The sequence below is a fragment of the Mustela erminea genome, chromosome 9 (assembly GCF_009829155.1).
Source record: "Mustela erminea isolate mMusErm1 chromosome 9, mMusErm1.Pri, whole genome shotgun sequence".
Classification (NCBI taxonomy): domain Eukaryota; kingdom Metazoa; phylum Chordata; class Mammalia; order Carnivora; family Mustelidae; genus Mustela; species Mustela erminea.
In genome coordinates this window covers 108,054,869-108,073,412 of record NC_045622.1, presented here as the reverse complement: position 1 = coordinate 108,073,412, position 18,544 = coordinate 108,054,869, and the positions used below count along the sequence as shown (strand labels likewise).

Below are 18,544 nucleotides of genomic sequence, written 5' to 3'. Positions count from 1 at the left end.
TTCCTTGCAAAAACCCTCGGCTCACCCGAGGGCCAGTGGAAATTTATTTATTTTTTGTCCTTTCTGTCTTTCCCCAAGTGGCTTTTCCTTGCAAAATGCCTGACATGACACCAGAGGGGAACCTGGGAGTGGGGGCACCCCAGGGACTTAAATATAAGCTGGAGGGCAGGGCACAGGTGGGACAGGCGAGAGACAGCACAAGGGACATGGCTTCTCAGGTAGAGACCAAAGGTTTGTTTTTTCTGCAGGAAGAAGCTGTGCCAGACGGCGGCGGTGGAGGGGGGGTGGAGGCTAGGATCCGGGGTGGGAGTGGGTGAGGGGAGAGCCCCGGACCCTGGGTCTGCACTGACATTCCCCGGAGGAGAAGCAGTGACAGGGTATGAGGACCTGCCCTCACAGGCTCCAAAGAACAGAAGGGGGAGAATAAGCCAGATGTGCTGCCTCAGAGAAAGGGAAGAGGTGCTGGCAGAGTAAGGGTTAAGGCTGGTGCCCAGCCTCTGGCACGGTGGGCCTTCCGCCTCTGCCTGCCATGGGGACAAAGGGGCTCGGTGGGCAGGCAGCACATGGCCCGGCTCTGGCAGGGCAGGCGGTGGCAGGAGCAGGACCCCTCTGGGCTCAAAACACAGGCCCAGCATGGCTGTCCGCCCACCTGCTCTAGATGTGCTCCGACCCCACCGCGGCCGGTGGGCTGGAGCTGTGAGTATGGAAGGGGCGGGGAAGAGGCACGGGAGGAGAGGCAGGGAGGAGAGGAAAGGGTGGGCTGCTGGGCCCCTATGGCCCCCATGCCCTTCCTGAGGTCCAGCCCAGGGCCCTGGATCCTGGGTCCTGGATCCCCTGGTCCCATTCCTGGTCCCTGGCGCTCTCACTGCAGCCAGGGACTGTACAGGCCAGGGAGGCTCCCAGCTCTTGGGGAAAGGGAGTGGGGACAGAAGGAAAAAGGGTAAAGGAAAGAAACCCACTGCAGCATACATGGGTCGGGGGGCAAGGGAGGGAAACAGAGGAGCCCTCATCCCAAAGAAAGGTGTGGTGGGGTAGCTTTTGAAGTTACCTAGAGGCAGCAGCAGAGCAAGCCCACATCCCCACCCCAGCCAAAGGTCCTGGGTATCCTCCTTGGGGGCTTTGACAAAACCAGGGCTCAGGGCAGCAGGCAGATGGGCCAGAGGGAGATGGGGAGCCCAGGACACCCCAAAGCCACAGACTCAAATGCCCCAGGAGAGGGAGGCCACCTCCTATCCCCTCCAGGGGCATCATCTGGAGAAGGTGCCCCCTCCTGTCCCACCCCACGTGCCCCTCCTAGCAACAGCCGCCACCAGCCGGCTTCACAGGGGTGCTGTCGATCTTGAGGTTGGGCCGCTCACCCCCCGAAGCTGCCCCAGGCCCCATCCGCTTTTTGATCTCAGCAGCCATGGTCATGAATGCCTGCTCGACATTGGTAGCGTTCTTGGCACTTGTCTCCAGGAAGGGGATGCCCAGAGAATCCGCAAACTCCTGACAAGGAGAGGAGAGAGAAGAAGAGGGGAGGGGCGAGTGAGGGGCAGCAGACCCCAGCCCGCCCTGGGTGGCCCGACCCAGGCCCCACCCACCTTGGCCGTGGTGTTGTCCACCACTTTCTTGGTGGTGAGGTCGCTCTTGTTGCCCACCAGGAGCTTGTTGACGTTCTCGCTGGCATAGCGGTCGATCTCCTGCAGCCACTGCTTCACGTTGGCATAGGATTCCTAGAGGAGCCAGAATCAAAATACAGTTATTTTGCTCCCTACGCCCACCCCTACTCAAGGCCGGGAGAGCAGGGGCTTCTGAAGGGGGCTTCCCTGGGCTCCCAAGAGAGACAGAACCCCAGAGCTCAGGGACCCAAAGGAAGCTGTCCCCTCTCTTCTAGGCTTAGATCTCCTCCTTGACCTGCTCCCTCTGAGACCCCCAAAGCCAAACCTGGCACAGCACCAGCTGTCTGCCAACAGCTGCGACACCTAACAGACTGGGCCTAAGGGCCAGCCAGCTCTGCTTCCTGCAGCCGGTCTCCCCGAGATACAAAAGGCCAAAAATACGTGGGGTAGCAAGTGACAACAGGACAGACACCAGAGAAGACACAGAAAAGGAGGGGAACAGGTTCATAAGAATCACAAAATTCCCCACAGTGGCCTTAAAATCCCTGTAAGGTGTGAAGGCTTTCAGCCCAGTGGTAGGTGGAGGGTCCTCGCAGAGGAGAACCTGGCCCATGAGGGACAGGTGCATCCTGGGAACAGAGCCAGATGTTCATCCTGCTTCCGGCACTAACAGCCTCCTTGCTCAGACCGGCTCTCCTGACAGCTGGCCGCTCCCCACCCCCTACCCCGGCTCAGAGACAAAAACAGAACTTTTAGGAACGTGGTTGAGCTAGAGCCACACTTTCCCTTCTCAGGAGTCAAAAGCGTGGTTGATACCCACTGGGTTCAAATGTACACGTGCTGCCACGTCCCAGGCCGGGCCCTGTGGACAACGAAGGGACAAATACCTGGATCCTGCCCCAACGCACTCAGCGGACAGTGGAGGACTAGACAGGGACACACATACACAATGGCAAGACAGGGTGATGAGTGCTGCCCGAGCTCCAGGACCAGCTCCTTCTGGAGAGACTACGGCTGACCTGTGTCCGAAGGGACGAACTGGCCTTGTGTGGAAGCAAGCGGAAGGGTGACAAAGTGAAGGCGAGGAGAGGACATACACCAGGTCGCGCTTCGGGACTGTACTGCACCTCTGGGGAGCAAGGAGAAGCTGAAGGCTGCTGAGACACAGGTTCGAGCCCAGAAGGAGGGGAAAGGAGGCAGGCCCGAGAATGGAAGGTCTCAGCCGGGCTAAATCTGGACAACCAGGAGCCCCCAAAGGTTTTCTTAGGAAGGGAGCCGCAGAAGTACACCTGAGTCCCGGGAAGACAGTCGGGACAGGAACGTAGAGGCCAGATTAGCCTGGCAAGAAGATGGCGAGCACCTGGGAGGTGCCTGGAGCGATCCAGGGAAGGGATGTGCCGCGGGCCAGGCAGCGACGCGAGGCGAGCACGGGATTGAGAGTCCGGCCACGCTGGAGGAGCCCCAGCCCCGCCACTTGCTGTGAGACCCTACACTGGTCACCTGACCCCTCCGAGATCCAGCTTCCTCATTTTGAGAAAACAGTAGCTCTCCCTGGGGCTGTTGTGTGCCAGAGATAATGAATGCGGGCCTGTCTTGTAACAAGTGCTTAATTAGCAGGAGCTGCTGTCATCCTCATCACGGCTATTGTTACACGGGAAAGGCCTTGAACGAGAAGGTGGAGGGAGAGAACAGAGGGAAGGGAGGGGGAGGGAAGAGTTTTCTGGTCAGGCCAACAGGAACCCTGTCACAAAGATGGCGAGGCGGGGGCCAGTTTAGCGCGTGCGAGGGTGAGACCAGTGCGAGACATGCTGAGTTCTGAAGATGATGTGGAGCTCAGGAGGTTGCCTAGGGGCAGGGAAGGGTAAGCTCAGAAGCCAAGAACCTTGGGTTCAAACACTGACTTTGCCTCTCCTAGCAAACGAGCTAGCTGTGAGACCACAGGCAAGTTACCCAACACCTCCCCCAGCGTATTTCACCTGGAAAAAAGGGACCCCAGCGCTTAGTTCGCTGGGTGATACGATGAAGGTCAGAACTACTGCACAAAGTGCCAGCAAAGTAGAACACAGAGAAGATGCACAGTGAGAGCTGTTTATACAGGAATGACAGAACAGAAGACAGAAGTCAAACCACAAAGTGGCCAGACCCACGCAGGAAAAGTCAGGAAGCGTAAGATTGGGGGTGGGAGGGGTCCAGAGGGCAGGGACTGTGGCGGTGGTAGTACAGGGCAAACTGGTTCAAAGTCCCTGAAAAGAGAAGCTAAAGTAGCAAGAGGCGGGAGAGCTGGAGACAGCAAACTTTGCAAGGAGAGGGAGGAGGAGGAAGGTACAAGCCGTGAGAGGTCGATCAGGGCCAGAACCGCAATGAGGTCACGGGACTTGGCAGCTAGAGGCCCCTGACGACCTCTGAGTAGCGCACAGTCCACCCACAGCTTGTTGTCCAGAAAGCATCGTGAGTTCCTGGTGAGCCCAAGGGCCCAGCTGCCCATCGGAACAGGAACTCCTCCAGGCCCAGAGCTGATGTAAACGTTTCCGTGTCCCCAGGGCCTGCTCCCCACTAACCAACAAGGTTTAGCAGGAAGAATAAAGCAAGTAGAATCAGAAGACCGAGGTTTCCTCTTTCTGCCACTTAACTAGCTACACGGCCCCAAGCAAGTCTCCTCACCACTCTGACCCATTTCCTCACCTGTAAAATGGGAACCTGCTGCAGACTTCTTCAGAGTGTTAAGAGGCCGTGGCAAGTTGTATAAAGCGTAAAGGGCGGTAGGACTGTCTCAGCCTGTTAACACCACCACCGCTGCCGCAGCAGACCCAGGGCTCCTACCCTCTGCTCATGATGCGCCTAGAGTGCTAGGCTCCCTCGCCCGTCTAAAGCCCTGCACTGGATTCTCCCAAGTGTCTTCACACAGGAAGCCAGGGGCCCAGCACAGCAACCAACCAGCTGACTAAACCCCTTCGAAACACAGGTGCCTAGAAACTCTAGAATAAGGCAGCAAGTTCAGCCAGGAGGTGTGAGGCCCGTTTCTGCCAACGCCCCTTCCCGGGGCCTGAGCAGAATGCACTTCTGCAGCTGTTTAGCTCCCTGTGAAGTGAGTCCAAGCACAGTCTCCCTTCCAGGCAGCATCCGGAAGGGAGGATGGGAAGAGTACAAGGAAACAAGAACCAAAGACCTGGAGCGCCGGGCTGGCTCAGTCAGTACAGCATGTGATTCTTGATTTCAGGGATCGTGAATTCAAGCCCCACGCTGGGTGTGCAGGTTACTTAAAAAAAAATAAAATCCTAAAAAAACAAAACACAACAAAAAACCCAAAACCCGGAACAAAACAAGAACCAAGACCTAAAGCCGAGGAGGCAAAACTGGAGATGTGAGCTGAGGAGTACCTGGTCGGTGACATCGTACACCACAATGATGCCGTGAGCCCCCCGGTAGTAGCTGGAAGTGATGGTCCGGAACCGCTCCTGACCAGCCGTGTCCCACTACAAGACAGCAGGAGAGAAGGGCAGGTCAGCGCCAGGCTACTTCCCCAGAGCCCCCACCCCTCCCGAGGCGGCTGCCTCTGTACCAGGGACTGGAAAGAGCGACACTCACGATCTGAAGTTTGATGGTTTTGCCATCCAGCTCGATGGTTCGGATCTTGAAGTCCACCCCGATGGTGCTGATGTAGCTCTCCGTGTATGTGTCATCCTGGAAAAGGACCAACAAAATGGCCTAGGTGAACAGGCCCATTTAGAAAATCTCCCTCCAGCCCCCTGCCCTGGCCAAGCTTATAACTGCTAAGCCCCCACTTTCAGCACCCCAACCTGCCAGCCCTGAGTCTTTGTTCAGTCAGAGATGTTACTAGAAGGTCCTGCGACTTCCTCCTTGGTTCCAAGGTCTTGCAACCACTGCGCTCTGGGTTGCCCCCTCTCCCTCCTGCCGCCAGCCAGGACCCCCGGTGGATGGTACGGGAGGCTTCTTACTCACAGCAAACCGCAGAAGCAGGCATGACTTGCCCACGCCCGAATCACCAATCAAAAGCAGCTTAAACAGGTAGTCACTAGAGAGAAAGGACGGGAAGGCATGAAGGAAGGCAGGGAGCCCACCCGTCATGCCATCCTACAGTCACAACTACGGCTTTCTCCCACGCTGTGAGGCTTGCCTTGGTTCGGAGTACCTAGGTGCTCACAATATCCTCCCACAAGTCCTGGGAAGAACAGGGCTGACCACCCCCCATACTACAGCTGGCCCAAAGGACTGAGTCTGAATTTCCACTTTACAGAGAAGGAAACTGAAGCACAGAGAGGGAGGCACATAACCTACCAAGGATCACCATCATTAGGAGAAAAAGCTGGGTGTCCTACCCTGACACCTGCCAGACTGTGGTCTCTGGGCCAGTAGGGGCTAGTTAGGAAACCCCCGTCACTGCCCTGGGGCCGATCTGGCTTGACAGGGGAGGTCCCAGAAATGGAAGCTAGGGCCCAGCCTAGAACTTGTTAAGTGAGTATCTACGTAAAGAGCCTGGTAGGAAGCCTCTAAGAGGTGGCCAACGAGTAGCAACGACCGCAGTTAAAATGCACTGAGTTCCTACTTTGCACCTGGCCCTATGTTAAACACTGCAATGCATCATCTCACTTAAGCCCCTCACATCAGCCCTCTGCAGTGGACGGTGTTATTCCCAACTAATGAGGAAACCAGAGGTCAGAAGAGGGAAGTGACTTGCCCTAAGTTACACAGCTGTTAACTTTAAGACTGGAAACCAGGTTCAGACTCCAGAGTCTCTGTGAGAGCCTGCTGGTTCCCTTCTGGGTCCCTTATAATCCAGCTCAGAGCTTCTCCCTTCCCCAAGGAAATCTGAGGCCTGGATCTGGAGGAGAAATAGGAAGTGGCAGAAGAGGAAGACGACAACTGACACTGGGGGAAAACTGTCAGGAGAAGTCCGGGGCAGACATGTGGGCCACCTACCCGCAGGGGGAGTGACCAAGAAGTGAGGAGAGTCTGAGGTACAGAGAATCCCACTGCAAGGGGAGAAACAAATGCCACATTCATCTAAACTTCATCGGCAGCGTGACGGCGAAGGGAAGGGGTGTGACGGTGGCGCAGGGGGCCTGCACAAAGGTGAGGAGAAGGCGGGAAGGGACTGGCCTCCAGGAGAGCCAGGGCAGCAAGACCCAGCAAAGGCCGAAGCGGCAGCCCTTGAGGGGAGGACCTCCGGGACAGCGACCCAGAGCACTCCCTCGGGGCCTCCCGCGACTGCCCTGCCCCGGGAACCGGATTCCGGGAGAACGGGAAAAACAGAAAAGATTTACTGTCAGACCTAAAGGGCCCGAGTCTGGACAGGCTCCAAAACGCCGGGACCGTCGTCAGCACCCAGACCGCCACTGCAAGCAGCAGGTGGGGAAACTGAGGCCTGGACAGACCGAGGCTACGGGGTCACCTGACCAATAGGCCTGTTAGGGATCGGTGCTTCGGGCTGAAGTAGTGCCCCTTGGGGTCGCAGTGTCTGGGTCCCGGGTGCAAGAACTCGGGGTACCAAGCCGGGGTCCTGGGGCCCCCCGGGGGGAGGGGCAGGACCCGGATGTGGGGGGGGGGTCAGCGGAAGAGGGACCCGGATGTGGGGGCACCGCTCCGTCCTGACCCAGGCCGGACAACCCCGGTAAGCGTACAGCCCCGTACTCGGGATCGAGGCTGCGCCGGACGGCGCGGGCGGGGCTCACTCACTATTCGGGGTTCATGGCGGCGGCGGTGGCCCGCTCGGTCGCTCCCAGTCAGCTCTGCTCCGCCTCCCGTTCCAAGATGGTGGCCGCTCCGCCCCAGAGGCCCCGCCCGCGATGCGCAGGCGCAAACATTCCCGACTGGGGCCTTGCCGCGTTGCTTCTCGGAACTTGTAGTCTCTTCACTTTGCCCGACCACACCCCTCACCCCCACGCCTGCTCTTGCGCAGGCGTAAACCCGAGGCCGCGTCTCCCAGCCCACGCCCCATCATCGCCGCGCATTGCCTTCTGGGGCTTGTAGTTCGCTCCCTATAGCCGTACCTCGGCTTGAGGACACCTGACGCGTCCCGACCTCAGTGAGAGGTCAGTTTAGGGCTGGGGTCGACACGTTTCATGTTTGTCTGGCTGAGGCAGTCATCCCTACCCTCGCAGTTCCCGGAGTTTTTAGCACCAGAAGTTCACTTATTTGGGGTTCTTGGTGTGCTGGCACTCCTAACTCAGACGCAGCCCCCGGAGGGTGTCGTCACCCACATTTCATAGATGGAAAAGGTCTAGTCTCGGTAACTTGCTCAAGATAAAACAGCTCAGTAAGGGGCAGAGTTCAAAGCCCGCGGTCTCCGGAACTTAAGTGATGAAGGTTGTTAGAAAAAACTCAACCTGTGAGGCCCCCAAACAAATCCGGGAAAGGAGCAAACTACCTGGGCTCCAGCAGTGCCGAACCGGACGTGAGCGACACACACACGCTCGTTGGCTCTCGCTCGCAGCCTCTCCCGACCTCACCCCCAATCTAGAGACGCTAGGGGCCCTTGGCCTCCGCCCCCAAAACAAGCCCGGCTCAGATTCAAACGGTCTTTATTTCTACAGCAACATTTGAAAATAGAGAGAGACCGCCTCACCCCCGCAACTGGGGCAGCCCCTCCTGCCACAGGGGCCATCACTGCCCCTAGCAAGAAGCCGCAGGCGAGGGGAGAGGCGTGGCAGGATGGCTCGACGGGCGGTGCCCGGGGCGGGGTCAGGCCGTGCCTGGGCGGGGCCGGGCGGGAGGGGCAGTGCATAAGGCCGGGACGCTGGGCGGGACCCGGCGGTGAGAGGACGGGCAAGGGTAGGGCTCTCCGTCCTGGGGCATGGGGCGTTGATGGGGCGATGATGGGGCTCAACGCGCCCCTCAGAGGCCAGGAGGAGCGCGAGAAGGCCCAGGGAACCCTTTGGGGAGGCGCCGCCCCCCGAGATGTAGAGCCTGGAAGATACCACCGCGCGGAATGGGGGTGATTAAGGCCTGGGCGGTACCACTAGAGAAGGGCACGGTGAGGGCATAACCGGGCAGTACCGTGGACTGAGGGGAGGGGCGCGGCCAATAACTTATTTCTCTATATACAGAAGCAACGGCCGGGGGGTTGGGGGCAGAAGGGCAGGAGTGCTGAAGGGACCGCAGGTGCTTAGTGTTCTTGGCTCGGTGGGGCCTGGGGAGGGCGGGCCACTGAGTCTCTATCTTGGAGACTCTGGCCAGCCTCTCACCTGGCCCTGAACCTAAAGAGGGGGCCCTGCTGGATGGAATAAATAAGGGCCGGAGCTGGAGCGGGCAGGCCCAGCCTCCAGGGCTCAGGCTGAGATGACAAGGGAGGAGGTTACCCTGAGATTGAACAGAAAAGACGGGGGTCCTTGGGAGAGACAGGTGGGGCAAGCAGCAGGCCCATGCGAAGGGCTGGGGGTGGGGGCAGTGCCGGGTGGAGGCTCTGGCAACTGGCTGCCCTTTCAGGATTAACCCACGAGGGAGCTTCGTCGGGAGAGGTCCATGGAGCTGGAGCTGAGGGTGCGGCTGTCCGAGAAGCCGGTAGCTCCAGGCTGTGGGCAGAGCGGGCAGGCAGCTCAGTGTCATGCTGCTGCCCAGATGGGGCCCAATCAGCCAGAGTCCCTGGCCCTCCCGCCCACCTCCACAGTCACTGTGTCGGCCCCGGCCATTTGCACGTCCACCCCCGGCAGGAGCTGGGTTTCCCTCATTTGTCTTCCCAGGGTCCAGCCCAAAGCCAGGCCCGGCACAGAGCTGGAAAGGTTTCGAAATGGGCAGACGTGGCTGACAAGCTCGGCCAGTACACAGGACATGCAGTTTCTGGGCCCTGGGGCCTGGGCCTCACTGCCCAGTACCCCCACACCCACCCAGCCATACCTGGACCGGCTCCTCCACGCTCTTGTTGAGGAAGTTGAGGGAACTGGCCCGCTTCATCCTGAGGAGAAGAACGCGTGGATTTGCCAAGGGTGGAACGGGGTGAGGGAGGAGGAGGGAAGGGGTCGGGTGGGGGCCGGAGACGGAGGCTCACGGGAGGGGAGCAGATCTGGTGGGTGGTGGAGCTTTCGGGAGATGAGGGAGTTCACCTGGGTCAGGAGCTCATCTGGGGTTGGTGGGCTACCGGGTGGCTTCTTGGGAGGCTCACCTGGGGTTAGGAGGCTCCTGGGGGCCACCACCCTGCAACTTCTTCACCAGCATCTCACTGCTGCGCCGCAGGGCATCTCGGAGCTTCCCAAAGGAGCCGCTGCGCCGCAGGGAGCCACTACCGTCCTGCGGGGCGGACCAGTCTTTCTCTCTGCCACACTGATGTCCCCTCCTCCTGGCCCGGCCCAGCCCCCAGACTCACCCCGCTCCACTCAGCTGCAGGCCCTGCCTCCTCAAAGTCAGACTCAGGCCGCGCCCCGGCCCCCCCTGCCACATCTCGGCTGCCCCGGCGGTCTCCGCGCCCACCGCTGCCATCTTTCAGCAGTTCCACCACCTTGGTCTGGCTTGCGGGGTCCAGGCCCTGAGGGAGGAGCAGGGCGTATCAGCTGGAGCCCTGAATCCTGACGGGAACACACACGGCCACCCAGGTCCCTGCCCACACCCCCCCATGCCCGTTGGCCCACCTGCTTGCGGCTGCGGCTGGCACAGTCCTCTAGTGTATGTGCAGCTTCTAGCTTGCCCTGGCGCCGGTACAGGGCCCCCAAGCTGCGCAGGGTGGTGTTGACTGTGGGGCTGTGGATGGGACAGCAGGGTGGTGTCCAACTCCGTGTTCCCCGGGCAACCGGGCCCATCCTAGCCTCCGGCCCACATGGGGCCCTGAGGAACCATCCCGCCGACCAGAATCTCTCCCCTCTTGTGTCCAGCCCTGTGCTTGGCCTACTTAGACTCTCCTGTCTTGGAATCACCCCAGGTGTCTAGGGTTGGGGACCTGGCCCCAGAGCCCTAAGTGGGATGTTGCCACCAGGACTAAAAGCTGGGAGACCCAAGGGCAAGATAATCGGGCTGTCCCAGTGCAGAGAGCCTTTTTGGGACAGGTGGCCTATGACTCAGTTCTCGAAAGACAAATTGACACAGAGGGGTGTGTGTGTGTGCGTGCGCGCGTGCGCGCACGCATGCGAGAGCATTACGCAGCGTAGAGCTTGGACCGGGCCCCGACCCAGGATGCTGTTTCCCTGCCGTCCTCACCTGTCCACTTTACAGGCCTTGTACCAGCTGCCATACTCCCCGTAGGGGGTGCTGTCCCGGCGCTTGTCCTGGAGGAAGGAATGGTCAGGCAGAAGTCCCTCCCCTCTACATATCCCTCAGCTCACCCTGCCTCCCCAGACCACCCCAGCCCTGCCCACGGAGCTACCTTGCTCTCCTCCCGTTCTTCTGCGTGCATCCAGATGGGCTTGTTGTCCCCTGGGGGGAGAAAGGGGGCCGTCACCAGCCTCCCATATAGGCTTCTCCTGGTTGAAACACAGGACTGGGGTCTGGGGAGGGGGTCGGGGGTACCCAAGAAGGATCAGGATTGGGCTTCGTTGAATGAATGAAGGTATGAATGAATGAATGAGTGAACAAAAAACAGACTCGAAACAATACTGACCCTCTTCTGGAACACGGAGATGACATGGTACGGGCCTGTGTTTGAGGGGCTTGGGATAGAGGCCTGGGGGGAGCGGGTCCTTAAACGCCTCAAGTCCACAGCCTGGGGCACACGCTGGGCCTGAAGGACAGGCCAGGCTGGTGACCCCAGAGCAGGAAATGACTGACCACTGGGGGCTGGAAGGTGGCTTCCCAGCCGGGAAAACATTCGGGGTGGGCCCTCACAGTGAGCAGGAATCCCCAGCGGAGGAAGGGGAAGACTCTGCTAAGGGCACACACAGCGCCAGCAGGACCCGGGAGGCTGTGTGAATTAGGCGCATGTGTTCACACGTGCATACACACGGCTGGGAACCAGCCAGACACCACAAGGGCCCGCCAAGCTCAAGTATTTGCCCTGGATGCTGATGGCCGGCCAGGCTTGCGCTGTGTGAGCCGGGGGCACGTGGTGGTCTGAGCCTCACCATTGACAGAGCCAAACTCTTTCTCGTGGGCGCGGGTGAGGATCTCCTTGTACAGGGTCTCTGCGTCCTGGTACTTGCCCTGCTTCAGGTAGCAGGAGGCCTGGAGGGAAGGGCCCAGAGAGCGAGCAGGGTGTGGGGAGCTGAGCCTTCTCCTTCCTTCCCCTTCACTCCTGCCCTCGCCCCGCCCCACTCCCGGCTCAGGGTACCAGGTTGTTCTTGGTCTTGGCCACGTTGGGGTCATCAGGCCCAAGGCGGGTGGCGTAGATCTCCAGGGCCCTGCGGTAGTAGTGCTCCACCTCCTCGGCTTTGCCCTGGTTCTGGCACAGCAGGGCCAGGTTGCTCAGCTGCTTGGCCACGTCCGGATGAAACTTGCCCAGGACCTGGGAGCAGGAGCCAGTGGCTGGGCTCAGGACTGCCCTCAGCCCCTGCCTGCTAGGCCCTGCTGGCCTGCCCAGCCCTGCCTGCTCCCACCTTCTCTCGGATTTCCAGCGCCCGCTTGCACAGGGGCTCGGCCTCTTTGTACTTGCCCCGCTTGCCATACAGAACTGCCAGGTTGTTTAATGTTGCGGCCACCTGTCGGGGGGGGGTGGGGCAGAATCGACACTCAGTGACCCAGGGCCCTGCCCAGGGCAGGGCAGGGGCCAGCCCCCACCTCGCACCCACTCTCACTCACAGCCGGGTGGTCTTTGCCCAGTGTCTTCTCACGGATGGCCAGGGCATCGTTGAGCAGGTGGGCAGCCTCTTTGTACTTGTTCTGGTCCCTGAGTGCAGGCAGAAGCACGGTGAGGGGTGTCCTCCAGCCCAAGGCCCTCCCCATGTTGGTCCCAGATCCCCATGGTCACTCCTCTGGTATTTATTGATGAGTGGATATGATTATGACGCAGGGGTTGGGGAGACCTGGTCAGCCTCTGCCCTCCAGGAGCTTGGGGGGACTTTGAACAGTTTACTCACAACTCACCAGGGCATCGAGTACTGGGATAGGATGTGCCAGACTCCCCAGGATTCTACCCCAACTTCCTCACGCCCAGTGCACCTTGCTGTCTACTCCCCAGGGCCTTTGCTCATACTGTTCTTTCCAGCGAGGAAAACTTTTCCAACCCTCTCATGTTCTGGGCAACTCCTCTTTCACCAAAGACCCTTTTTTTTTTTTTTAATTTTCTCCCCAAAGACCTGGGCTGCCTCCTTTGTGTCCTTAGAGTCCTCAGGACTCTGGCTATGTCCCCATCCCTAGCTATGCCCAAGCCTTTATCCTCCAATAAGCCCAGACTCAGGGAGGCCCTAGGCACCCCATAGGCCCAGGCCTCTCTGGGCATAAGCTCCTCATCTGCGGCCGGGCTGCCTGGTAGAGCCGAGCTGCCCAGTCCTGGCCCACAGCAGGGACCGGGGGTTTGTGACCCAGGGCTGGAGCCCTCAGGCAGCGTGCAGACTCTCACAGATGCTTGTGACCAGAGGCGCCCTCACCGATAGACCAAAGCCAGGATGTTCAGCATGGTGGCGACGTCAGGGTGGTCATGGCCTGAGGTCTTCTCCAGGTCCTCGAGCGCCTGCTTGCAGAGTGGCACGGCCACCTCGTAGCGGCCCTGGGAGGCGTACTGAATCACCAGGTTGTGTAGCGTGCGGAGCCGTGCTGGGATTTCATAGCCCCCGTGCTGGGCAGCCACATCCCCTCCTCCAGGGCTGGGGGCTGCAAGGCCAAGAGCAGACCAGATGTACCGACTGCCCCCCAGGGCGGGGCTGGCACATGCAAGCCATGCCTTTGACCTACCCTACAAGTCACTAGCTATTCTGCCTCAGTTTCCCCATCTGTAGAGTGGGTAGAGTCCTAGCCCCAATCCCTCAAGCTGTGTGTTGTAGAGCAAGCCGCCTAACCCCCGAGCCACAGCCGCCCGGCTGCAGGAGGGAGACTTGGACATGGGGGCTCGACGCCATCAGCAAGCCGAGCTCGGGCCTCGGGCTCAGCCCTGTGCATGCATCCTCCTCAACCCTCAGAGGAGGCTGAGAGGGAGAGAAACCAGTGGTCCCAGGACGACTTGTGGCAGAGCACGACTTGAGCCCAGGCCAGGCTGTTCCAAAGCTCTCTACTGCTATACCAGTTCCTCAGAGCTTAGGGGGAGAGAAGCAACACGTGAGACCTGCCTGACGACTCCAGCATGCTGGGCTGTGATGATCAGAAACGCGGCGGGAAAGAACACGGTGGACTTTCGGTCACCGTTTCTGGTGACCGCTGGGTCCCAAGGACAAGGAGTTCCCACAGCCCCCCCTTCCCCTTCCCCAGAACCAGCCGCCCCTCTGCACCTGGGCTCTGCTCCTCCTCGTTGGGGAACAGGTCATCCAGTGAGTCTTTGGGGACATCCCCCTTCTCCTCCTGAGGACAGAAAGAGCGTCAGGGAAGGAGGGGCATGGCGGCCCAAGTGTCAGTGGCTGGGTCAGAGCCCAGTGGACTCCGTGTCCCTCCCTGCTCCCAGGCCTCCCACCCGATGGCCCTGCAGCGGCCGTGGTGGGGGCTCACACTGGGGGACGTGTCCTCATCCAGCTTGCGGATCTGGCTCATGAACAGCAGGTGCTGCTTCTCCTCCTCGAGCTGGGCCACGGCCTGCTCGCTGCGCTGCAGCTTCTGCTGGGTTCCGGCCAGCTCCTCTCGCAGCCACTGGTTCTCCTGCACTAGACGCCGCACCTGAGCCCGCAGCTTCTGCTTTTCTGACTCCACGGCCCCCAGATGGCTCGAGAGCGCCAGGATCACCTGTGGTGCCAGCCAGCCAGGATGAGGGCTAGTCTCGTCCACCCCCAGCCTGGGCCTCCTGGGGTGCTGGGGCCTGGCCCTGCCTACAAGGCTGAGGGCCACCAAGTTCTCCTTTCGTCAAGGGAGTTTCCCCCAAAGGCCCCCAATAGACCCTACTCCAGGACCTGAACCCAGGAGGTTTGGGACTACCCCCCCTACCCCCCCAAGCTTCTTCCTGCTGGGGTCAGGCCCTGGGTTCCCAGGCTGGCTCTGCTGGACTCGGAGAAAGTCCATCCCCTCCCCTGGGCCTCTAGCTAGTCCTCTGCATTAAAACTCCCAGGTCCCACCTCACTGACTTGATCACGAAGAGGGCTGGCTGGGGTTCTGCGCTTTCCCTGAGCGAGCCGTTCTCTTCCTTTGTCTCTCCTGGGGGTTGTACCTAAGCTCTGCTGCCACAGCCACTATCCCAGTGCCCCCTACCCCAGGGCCAGCAATTTCCTAAGAACCCTGAGAAGTGGCTGAAGGGACACGGACAGACCCCATCCTGATTTCTGCCAAGGTAAGCCCCTGGTCTTATGCAGCTCCTAGAAAGGAGAGGTGTACGTGTCCCAAGCCCCCTGGGAACCAGAGGGGAAGGGGACCCAGAGGCCTCAGCTTCAGCCCCTACTCGTCTTTCCAACCTCTAGGACTCTTTTCCTGAGCCCTTAAGTTCTTCCTGCCTTGGAGCCTCGCACAGGCTCTACTCTTTCTCCACCCTTCACAGCCAGGGTCATTCCCGCAGCCCCAGGAAAGAAGGGCACTTTCCCTCCATGCCATCCTCTTGCCCATCTGTGTCGGTGTCTGCGCACACTAGGAGGGGGACCCCTCTGTGTTTCTCTCCATACCCGGCAGCCAACCGGTCAAGGAGGGAATGACCAGCACACCGCACTGCCACAGGGCCAGGCCGTCTGGGACCCCACACTTTCTAGCTGACTAGCAAATGCGTAAGTGACAGGTGTTTTCACAACCGCTAGCTTTTTAAAAAATTCCCTAAACAGCCTGGAAGTATACACAGCAGATGGCATGAGCCCTATTTTAAAGACAAGGAAACCAAGATGATGCCACCTGCCTAGGATTTCTGGAGCCAGACGGCATCTCAGCCAACACTCTGCCCTGGAGAAAGTGTGTACTCCTTGTCCACCCCTCGTCCGCCTCCTGAATTATCTCCATCACCATATCGTCCTGGCAGCCCCAGTGTCAAGAGGACCAAAACAGAACCCCTGATCATGTGGGCTTTCTTGCCCCCTTCACTTGCTGCAACCACACTCTGGGTTACACTGCCCTCCTCTCTCTCTCCCTCTCTCCCTTACTTCACCTCCATGTCCTGCTGGACCCACCTCCAGAACATCCAGAACATCCAGTCCTTTCTCTCCTCCCTCGCAGCCACCTCTGTAGTCCAGGCTACCATTCCTCATTTGAATTCGGCAGTGGCTTGCTAGCTACCTGCCACCTGCTTCCGCCCTTGATGCGCTCCATATGGTTCATTCTCCACCCCTCAGCCGAAGGGAGTTTTTATTTTAAGACTCTTTTATTAAAAGTAATTTCTACACCCAACAAGGGACTTGAACTCACAATCTCAGAATTAAGAGTCACATGTTCTACTGAATCAGCCAGGCGCTCCCAAAGGAAGCTTTTAAAATCTAAGGCGGACTGTATCTTTTGACTACTGAAGCCCTCCAAAGGCTTCCTACTTTTCTGAGAATACGACCCAAGCTACTAAGCTGCAGCATGATCTTGTCCACAGGCCTCTCCTGTCCCTCTCCTTCCCCGGGAAGCTCTGGTTAGACAGGTCTTCTCTCTTTTCTCCCACCACAAGATCTCTCCTATCTCAGGACCTTTGCACATGTAACCTCTTGCCTCCCTCCCTTTTCTGAAGGCCAGTTCATTTCTTCCTTCGGGTCCTGGCTTAAATGTCACTTCCTTAGAAGTCTTCCCTGACCCATAAACAAGACCTCCGGCTTTAAGCTATCTCAAGATCTTGTTCTCTATGTAGAACTTAATTACAACATGTAGCAAATGTACGTGTGTTTCTGACTCTCTCCCCAGTAGATTAGGGCAGAGATCTTGTCTCTTGTTGGACCTGTGTCTCTGGCACATAACAGATTGCCTGGCACATAGTGGGCACTTGATAATTTACCTGTAAAGGAATGAATAAGAAAATGAAGGGGGGGCGGTTCTTAAGGATCTTTTTGTTCTCCTATGCTTTTGGCCTCCGCTACCCATCAGAGAAGTCAGGAACAGGGTTCTGCGTGGGGACTAAAGGATGATCAGGCTCTTCTGAGGCAAGGCACAGCTGGGGTTTTCAAAGCCGTTTCATTTTTCACCAGATATTTACCGTGGGCTCCAGAGGCCACAGGGTTCCCTGTTCTGGTTCTGTTCCTACACTGCCAGGATTCCTCTGGAAGGCTCCATCCCTCCCGTAACCTCCCACCCCAGCATCCCACACCAGCCTACCTGGGCCTCCCCCAGACCCAGCTCGATGGCTTCCAGGGAGCGACGCAGGAGGACACATCGCTCCTGTGAGCCCGGCTCCGCCTCGCCAGCTTCATGAGCTACCAAGGGAGCGAGAAGGGCACGATGCTCCCCGCGTAGGGTCTCCAGGCCTTGGATGACGGCCTTGGTGCCCAGCACAATCTCATCCTGGCTCAGCTTCTCCTCCCGCGGAAGCACCATCGTAGCCATGGCGTGCCGCCTGTGAAGGCGAGGGGGCGGGCAGGCGAGTGCCGGGCCTGGGGCCACACCGCCGTCCGCCCCGAATTAGGTAAACACCTCCGGTCCCAGGACGCCTGGGTCCCCAGGGTGCCCGGGTCCCCCAGCCGGCAACCCGTACCGTGCCCGCGCTCGGCCTACAGGGGGCGCGCCCAGCTCGTCTCGGCCAGGGAGACGCAATGCGGTGAGGCCGGTGAGGCTGGACCCGGATTCGGCCCAGACCACCCGCTCAGGCCGGCTGGGGACTTCCCCGGGGACTCCCCTAGCCAGGACAGGGAGCGCTGGAGAACGGTCCTGCAGGGATCGTGGAGGCTTACTCCAGTGCAGGAGACCCCGGCGCCTCTAGGGGATGCAGACCCAACCCCTCGGGCAGCCCCTTCCCCAAAAGGCAGCCGAGTCACAGAGCCCCTCCTCTAGGGAAGGCCGCCCCTTGGGAGACCCTTCCCCTAGAGGGCCTTTAGATATCGGCTTCTTCGTCCCCCCCCGAGGCCGCGCCCACAATGACCGCTCCCCGTACGCCGGCGCGACGTCCCGCAGACCCCCCCCCTGAAAAGGCCGAGCTCCCGCCCCCGGCCACCCAGGACCGCGCCCCCTCCCAGCAGGCCGGCCTCGTTCTCCCACAGCCTGCGCCCACGACGACCCCTCCCCTAGGCGGACCCAGAGGCCCGTCTCCCGACCTGATCAGCCCGCGCGGACCTACGCCTTCGGCTCGGGCCGGGCTCCTGCTCAGGTTCCGGCTCCCGCCCCGCTTCACCCGGACCCGCAGCCGTGAGCGGGTCCCGCCGCCTCCATCCCGCCGGCCTTCCCAGCAGTCCCCGCGCCGCCTTAAAGGTGAAGCCTCTACCTCGGCGGCGTCGGAGGGGGCGAAACGCGCTCTTCTCTTCCCGCAGGCTGCCTTAAAGGAGCGCGCAGGCCGGAGTCTCTCAGGGCTGGGAGGGGGGACTGGGGCGGGGCCATGCGATGTGGGGGGCGGGGTCATTGCGGGGGCGGGGCGGGGGCTCCCGGAGGCACCGGTTCCCAAAGGCCACCCCCCCCTACCCCCGCGGCCTCGGATTCCTCGACTGTACACCGCCCCCAGGCCGCAGGGGTGTGCAAAGGCTCGGGAGATCCTAACCCTGAATGCACCCAGCGCCACGGCCAAAGAGGACAGCGGTAGAAACCGAGGCGCAAGAAGAAGGCCTGGCCTCCTGGCCTCCTCCGAATACAGAACCAGACTTTTGACATTTATTGACGTTTATCGAGGTGGTTGCCACTTCCTGAGCGCTTATTGTATGTCGGACGCTTTGATGCTTTAAGTGCATGTACTCATTTAATGCCCACAAAGACCCAATGAACCGAGCATTGCTGTTACCCGCGTCTTCCAGGTCTGATCCCAGGCCCCTTTGTCTCTACAGACTAGTTATGCCCCTCGCCCAACTTTCAGAACTGTTTATGTCCCTGTGGGATTCACAGTAGTTTAGGGCTGCTTCCTAGGG

General features: G+C 59.9%; 2 protein-coding genes across 8 annotated transcripts; both read right to left on the bottom strand.

The window, feature by feature from the left end:
* Positions 1 to 72: 72 nt before the first annotated feature.
* RAB1B (RAB1B, member RAS oncogene family) lies at positions 73 to 7,411 on the bottom strand. The gene is made up of 6 exons (XM_032357504.1): positions 7,296 to 7,411; positions 5,562 to 5,634; positions 5,187 to 5,282; positions 4,979 to 5,074; positions 1,584 to 1,715; positions 73 to 1,488 (listed from the first exon to the last, which is right to left on the bottom strand). The coding sequence occupies exons 1-6, from the start codon at positions 7,307 to 7,309 to the stop codon at positions 1,294 to 1,296; spliced, it is 606 nt and encodes a 201-aa protein (XP_032213395.1). The 5' UTR covers positions 7,310 to 7,411; the 3' UTR covers positions 73 to 1,293.
* A 712-nt stretch (positions 7,412 to 8,123) lies between these two features.
* Positions 8,124 to 18,009, bottom strand: KLC2 (kinesin light chain 2). Of its 7 annotated transcripts, none has more exons than XM_032357495.1 (16): positions 17,914 to 18,009; positions 16,815 to 17,052; positions 14,112 to 14,342; positions 13,898 to 13,967; positions 13,064 to 13,286; positions 12,276 to 12,363; positions 12,074 to 12,175; positions 11,809 to 11,982; positions 11,603 to 11,702; positions 10,909 to 10,958; positions 10,743 to 10,810; positions 10,181 to 10,289; positions 9,919 to 10,077; positions 9,718 to 9,842; positions 9,453 to 9,510; positions 8,124 to 9,130 (listed from the first exon to the last, which is right to left on the bottom strand). In XM_032357495.1, exons 2-16 carry the CDS (start codon positions 17,040 to 17,042, stop codon positions 9,047 to 9,049), a joined length of 1,869 nt encoding a protein of 622 aa, XP_032213386.1. In that variant the 5' UTR covers positions 17,043 to 17,052; positions 17,914 to 18,009; the 3' UTR covers positions 8,124 to 9,046. The 7 variants fall into 7 exon arrangements, with proteins under 7 accessions (XP_032213386.1, XP_032213388.1, XP_032213387.1 ...); XM_032357497.1 differs by having other exon boundaries at positions 16,815 to 17,089; positions 17,914 to 18,005; XM_032357496.1 differs by lacking the exon at positions 17,914 to 18,009 and adding an exon at positions 17,747 to 17,906 and having other exon boundaries at positions 16,815 to 17,089.
* Positions 18,010 to 18,544: the final 535 nt, after the last annotated feature.

Bases quoted from the DNA above. Each gene is read 5' to 3' on its own strand.
- RAB1B (XM_032357504.1), bottom strand. The intron at 1,716-4,978 runs GTACTCCTCAGC...TGGCTCCTCTAG, and splicing joins TGTACGATGTCACCGACCAG to GAATCCTATGCCAACGTGAA. The intron at 1,489-1,583 runs GTGGGTGGGGCC...TCTCCTTGTCAG, and splicing joins TGGACAACACCACGGCCAAG to GAGTTTGCGGATTCTCTGGG.
- KLC2 (XM_032357495.1), bottom strand. From the start codon at position 17,042: ATGGCTACGATGGTGCTTCCGCGGGAGGAGAAGCTGAGCCAGGATGAG. The intron at 14,343-16,814 runs GTAGGCTGGTGT...CTGGCACCACAG, and splicing joins TGGGTCTGGGGGAGGCCCAG to GTGATCCTGGCGCTCTCGAG. The intron at 10,078-10,180 runs GTGGGCCAACGG...CTCCTCCCTCAG, and splicing joins CCAGCCGCAGCCGCAAGCAG to GGCCTGGACCCCGCAAGCCA.